Below are 6,553 nucleotides of genomic sequence, written 5' to 3'. Positions count from 1 at the left end.
GAGGAAGAAAAGCCTTCCATCATTTCTCAGACTAGAGCAGAAAATTCATATATTCAAGCTCCCTCTACTGGAAGGTAGCATGAATTAAATCAAATTCATTCTTTAATGAGAGGGGAATAACTGACCCCAAGTGAAGGTTTATGCTAGAAAGAAGCACTTTTGCAGAATTCATATTCTTGATTTTCCGTGTTTTTAATCCTATGTAGGCCCTTCCAATATATATTTCTAGCCAATTAGTTCTCCCTACCACCAAAATGGAGATCTTACTACTGTGTTTCTCTGAAAATAAGACCGGGTCTTATATTAATTTTTGCTCCAAAAGACGCATTAGGGCTTATTTTCCGGTTAGGTCTTATTTTGGGGGAAATACGGTACTAAGTGCATCTATCTGGCTGACTATCTTAACTGAGGCTTATTTTTGGGATAGGGCTTATATTACGAGCATCCTGAAAAATCATGCTAGGGCTTATTTTCCAATTGGGTCTTATTTTGGGGGGAACATGCTAAGTGTCATTGATCAGAATGATAGAGTTGGAATCGGGAGACTCTATACATTCCAGGCAAATGGCTGTCCAATCAACCAAATGCGATGCAGATAATTTGTTATTCATCCTGGAAGTGCTTTTATGTTCTGCCAAACATTAATGCCTAGGAAATCTCACATGGATATCCAGGTAAGGATGGACAAGTTAGAAGAGGTTCACAGGGTAACTAAAAAATGATATAGAGACTTGAACATGTGCTGTATGAGAACAGGCTGAAAGACGTCGGGAAGTTCAACTGGGAGAAAAGAAGATGGAGAGGAGAAATAATATCAGTATTCTGGTAGTAAGAGGATGCCCGAGGGAAGATGGTCAGGACACCTTTCTATTGCCACAGAAATTAGGTTAATATTGACTTTTTCAACCATACCCTGTGGACAACCCTGGATGTGAGGTAGTTCATGCCCTTGGATTTACTCAAAGGCAAGGAGAAAGGAGCTTGATTGGTTTTAACCTCCAGTTCTATCACTTTGCACCCATCAACCATAAACCGTGGCTTCGATTGTGGACAGAATCTGAGATCTTTGGGGTTCCCCTTCCTACTCTTCTGAAGTGGAGGTAAAAGACACCAGGTGGGACAACCAGCCAAGGGAATTCTTGAGGACTGACACTTCATTATAACCCTTGATGTAAAAGCCACAGAAGAACAGCAGTAACAGCACCCTGTGGTCCTCACAGTGGCAACACAATGCAGTAAACCCATTTGCTGGCTCAATTCTTTTGCACAAGACACCTGATATTCTTTTCCTCCATAATTACAACACACTTTTTCAGGTGAACCTCAGTGGCCTCTACAGAACCTCAGAGCCACCATACTGAAAAATCAGAACTGGTGCTTCCATTATTCAAATGGTTTCTGGGGATAATCCCATTCATAATTGCCAGGAAGCAAAAGCCAAATGTAATTGGTGTGATCTATCAAGGCTCAGGCAATCCAAACAGGGGAAAAAAANAGTTTGGCTGAAATATGAATTCATCCACTCAGGATCAGCTCCACGACCCATGTGGCTGAGCCCCCACATCATACTTAGAAGCACCAATATAAGGAAAGCTCATAAGTTTGCTTCAGATAGAAAACACAAGACAGTTATTCCTTCTCTGATCATTCTTTCACCATTGCGGCTCACCGCATTTGTCTTAAGCAAAGGAGAATCGACACCATCGGTAGCTATTAATAACACGGACAGGCAGAAAGTGTCAGGTTGTATTAGTAGGCACTACAGTGCAAGAAAGAAGCATCCCTGGATCACTCTTTAAGTTTTACAAAGAATCCCTTCATGCATTCTTTGGATTCTCTTTCTTTCAATCCCCAATTTTTTAAATGAAGGAGAGACAAGCAAGACAAGCTCATGATATTTCAATGTCCTGGCCTGTGAAGTAGATCCGGTCAAATAATGACACAACAGGGATCCCTGGAATGTTTTTCTCATTGCTCGGTAGAAAAAGAGAAAACTTGATAGTCTGGTTAAGTTTCTCTCTACACTACTCCATCTTCTCCCAAGTAAAATCAAGGTGGGGTTATACTGTGGGCTCTTTTTCAGGATTCCCTTTTCCTCTGGATCATCTGATGTTATTTACAAGTCCCCCCCTTAAGAGCTTTTTCTCTCCGATCTCATCCCCAAGATGAAGTCATCAAGTCCAACCCCCTGCTAAGATAGGAAACCCTATACCATTTCGGACAAATGGCTGTCCAGTTTCTTCTTAAAAACTTCCAGTGTTGGAGCATTCACAGCTTCTGGAGGCAGATTGTTCCACTGGTTAATTGTTCTAACTGTCAGGAAGTTTCTCCTTAGTTCTAGGTTGCTTCTATCCTTGATTAGTTTCCATCCGTTGCTTCTTGTCCTGCCTTCAGGCGCTTTGGAAAATAGCTTGACTCCCTCTTCTTTATGGCAACCCCTGAGATATTGGAACACTGCTATCATGTCCCCCCCTCGTCCTTCTCTTCATTAAACTAGACATACCCAATTCCAGCAACCGTTCCTTATATGCTTTAGCCTCCAGTCCCCTAATCATCTTTGTTGCTCTTCTCTGTACTCTTTCTAGAGTCTTGAATGCATTTGGGTCAATATAAAAGGGGGGGGGAAATGACATTGCCATAGGTGTATACTATAGGCCAACCAACCAAACACAGGAAATAGATGAACTTTTTGCTAGTCAGCTAACTAAGGTATGTAGGAAGCACAACATCACAATAGTAATGGGGGACTTTAACTACCCTGACATCAACTGGGAGACAAACTCTGCACCAAGTGGAAGATCAAACAGATTCCTGACAAACCTAGCAGACAACTTTGTCTCCCAAAAAGTAGAGAAGGGAACTAGGGGATTAGTCATTTTGGATCTAATTCTCACTAACAGTGATGAGATGATAGAAGGTGTTGAAGCCATAGGAACCTTGGGAGGAAGTGATCATGCAATATTGGAATTCAACATTATGGAAGCACAAGCAATAGAAGATGATCTCTGCATTTCTTTACAAACCCAGATGTCAAGCTGATGGTCATGGCATCAAGACATGTAGGATGCCTGAGAGTGGCGTCAAGGAGGACTAGTTAATTTTGTAGAGGTTAAGGTTCCAGTCAGCAACAAGGTCAAATAAAGCAGGGGGGGCTTACTAATGGAGGCTGACTCCAAACTGCTGTGTTGGAAGAGGAGGCCGTGGTGGAGGACATTTTGCTGGAGGAAGGGATCTGCTCTTCTGTTTCATCCGAAGATTTTCATCATGTCTGGTGGGGAAAAACAATCTCAACATTCAAGAGATAAAACGTTTGGTTCATTTATATCACTCAAACCAAACTCACTGGTGGAGGACAAAATGGTGAAGAGAGGAGATGGAGGAGGAGGAGGAGGAGGAGGAAGAGGAAGAGGAAGAGGAAGAGGAGAGGATTCTGAAAGGATGCATCAATTAGACTTTGATTTTCGCTTGGAGTAACTTCATATTAGAAGCAAAATATAAACAGAATGCAAAGTTTGCTATTCTTACAGGTTTTATCTGTTCCTAAACTATAGTTTATTTTATCTTGTACCTGAGACTGTTGAATGTTTTTTAAGTCACAGTTCTGTTTGTTTTATGTGTCTTTAATTTAGATGCCCATGTTTAAAGTAGCGCATTTTAAGAACTACAAAACAAAACTATGTTTAACATTGGACATAAAAACAAACAAAGCAGTAATCACTGCCATGGATCCTCCCAACCAGAGTGGGAAATCTTAAGAGTTCAATTCCCACAGCTGAAACATGGACTTAATTAGGTTTTCTGGATGTGCCATGTAAATACAGGACAAAAGATTACTTATGCTGGTTAATAATGAGTCTAAGCTTGCTGTTCTTGCTGATATTCCTTCCAGAACAACAGAGAAGATGACTTTGTGAGCACTGCTTCAAGAGTGCCCCTCTTCCTGTTTATTCAATTTTTCCTACATTATCTTCTGGCTATGAAGCTCATCACATTGAGAAGGTAATTCCAATGTTCCTCAGTCTTGGCAGTTTTAAGATGTGTGGACTTCAGCTCCCAGAATTCCCCTCCCAGCTATCTGGCTGGGGAATTCTAGGAATTGAAGTCCACATAGCTTAAAGTTGAGAAACATTGCTTTAGAAGACCATAGCTCCTCTCCTAAACAGTTTTAAAGTTGCCAAGGTTGAAAAAAAACATTGAGATAATCTGTGTGTGCTTCCAGGTATGTCTTCCTGCTTGGATGATGCCAAGTATTTCAATCAGAATAGAGCTGGAAGGGTTCTTGGAGGTCTTCAAGTCCAACTTCCTGCTCAAGCAGAAGACCCTACACTATTTCAGACAAGCGGCTGTCCAGTTTCTTCTTAAAGTCTTCCAGTGATGAAGCACCCACAACTTTTGAAGGCAAGCTCTTCCACTTGTTAATTGTTCTCACTGTTAGAAAGTTTCTTCTTAATTCAGGTTGCCTCTCTCCCTGATTAGTTTCCATCTATTGTTTCTTGTCAAAACATGTATCAAGTACAAATCATGGCAGCTTGTTATGAAACACCAAACCCACTGATTGATTATTACAGTCAGAGTGCAGATTTTGTTTTCCTCCAGTGTCTCAGATGTACAATCTCACTGGAAGGATCATCCAAGCATTTTCATGCATAGTAAGCATTCTGTTGCAGGCCCACTATGGACAACGACACCACAACACTCCAGGAAGCAGCTTCAGAGACTCATGTTGGTGATGATGCAAAGTGCCCAGCTCTATAAAATGCAGCCTAGTTTAAATCAGTCATATCAAAATCTGTGCAGGCCTCTGAGAAAAATAAAAATGGCTGTAAATATCTGCCCTTAAAGTAAGAAGAAAAATCACATACCGGATCACTTCTTCGGGGATACTCAAATGTTCGTATTTCAGGTGGTCTTTCAAGTCACTTAAGTAATTCAAATAGAACACCTTTTTTCCAAACTTGTGACTGAAAATACAAAAGAAGTTCTATCAATATCAAAATCTGGAGCAGGAGGAACACCTGAACTGCTCATTAGGCAGAACCAGAATGGCACAAAATGGTGGAAGCAGCCATTTTCATATGATACGCACACTATGCTTGTGATCAGTCTGATAAGAATGGTTGTCTTTCAGAGTAGAACTTCTAGCTGCACTGATTGAAAACTATTCTTTCAAGAACTCAACAAAAACTTCATCCTTCTGTTGCTATTGCTAGTGCTATTATAAAGTCCAATAAAATTATATTTTAAAAAATCAAAACGGTACCTAGTTCTGCACAATTAAACCCTGCCCCATTTTCCCATGCAAAGTGAACATAGCAATAGCAACAGCACTTAGGCTTATATACTGCTTCACACTGCTTTACAGCTCTCTCTAAGCGGTTTACAAAGTCAGCAAATTGCCCCCAACAATCTGGGTCCTCATTTTACTGACCTTGGAAGGAGGGAAGGCTGAGTCAACCTTGAGCCGGTGAGAATTGAACTGCTGGCAGTCGTCAGAATTAGCCTGCAGTATTGCATTCTAACCACTGCGCCACCATGGCTCATGGACAAGATGCAATTCCACAATGCCCTTCAACATGTTATCTATAGCAGGACCAGGAGCAATGTAAGAAAACACCAATCATCTTGCATAGTCTGGCACATAACTGTGCATAACCCCATTGCTTTTTTGAAAAGATATGTTAAAACCGTGGACTCATAATGGAGCCAAAGAATCAAAGAAAGTTGAGGGTGACAAAGAAACTCTTTGAATGATGGGGGAGTATGAACAGATTTCCAAAAAACATTGCAGACTACAGGAACCATTTGCACTTCATTTTGAGAAGCAAACAACACAGACTCATCCCCAACAGCCTGCGCCTGTCCTCAACAGTGAAGGGACACAGGGCAGAGGACATCCTACAGCCAAGACCCCATTTGCACTACTAAGGTGACCCTGAGGACACAGGTAAATCTCCAAGTAGCCTCAACGACTTGCTAAAAGAATGCAAATGACCAGCGGTCTTCAAGGAATATAAATCCTTCCATTCCCCACCGTCCAGTCAGAGCCGAAGACGCTTCTTGGATGAGAAGCAAAACGTCTTTAAAGAAAAACAAGAAAGTCCAGTTGCCTCCTGAAAAAAGCACCTTTGGGAAAAGCTTCTACTTGTTTCAAGTTAACATGCCCATTTTTAGAACATTCTTATTAATTTTACTAGTCAAAGTAACCTTTTAAATAGATTTTTTTTAAAAAAAAACCCCACAGCCATTTTATTTTGCCCTACAATATCAGGCCTATCAGAAAAGCCATAAACTGGAATTAAAATGGGTTTTAAACATTGTTGACTTTTCTGGAAATTATTCTGCAAAAACGCTGACGAGGAAGAAAAGCCTTCCATCATTTCTCAGACTAGAGCAGAAAATTCATATATTCAAGCTCCCTCTACTGGAAGGTAGCATGAATTAAATCAAATTCATTCTTTAATGAGAGGGGAATAACTGACCCCAAGTGAAGGTTTATGCTAGAAAGAAGCACTTTTGCAGAATTCATATTCTTGATTTTCCGTGTTTTTAATCC

At 40.8% G+C, this 6,553-nt stretch overlaps 1 protein-coding gene across 1 annotated transcript in view; it reads right to left on the bottom strand.

Annotated features, from left to right (window-relative positions):
* ARHGAP8 (Rho GTPase activating protein 8) overlaps nt 1-6,553 on the bottom strand; it is a 47,721-nt gene that overhangs the window by 19,465 nt on the left and 21,703 nt on the right. Inside the window, exons 5-6 of the mRNA XM_015824032.1 lie at nt 4,863-4,961; nt 3,158-3,268 (exon numbers count right to left, since the gene is read on the bottom strand). Of these exons, the coding sequence (XP_015679518.1) occupies nt 3,158-3,268; nt 4,863-4,961 (210 nt within the window). The remainder of the gene's footprint in view (nt 1-3,157; nt 3,269-4,862; nt 4,962-6,553) is intronic.

Source organism: Protobothrops mucrosquamatus, unplaced genomic scaffold (assembly GCF_001527695.2).
Source record: "Protobothrops mucrosquamatus isolate PMUCROS unplaced genomic scaffold, P.Mucros_1.0 scaffold2090, whole genome shotgun sequence".
In the NCBI taxonomy this organism is placed as follows: Eukaryota; Metazoa; Chordata; class Lepidosauria; order Squamata; family Viperidae; genus Protobothrops; species Protobothrops mucrosquamatus.
The sequence above is the reverse complement of the archived record's forward strand: the minus strand, read 5'-3'. Positions and strand labels throughout refer to the sequence as shown.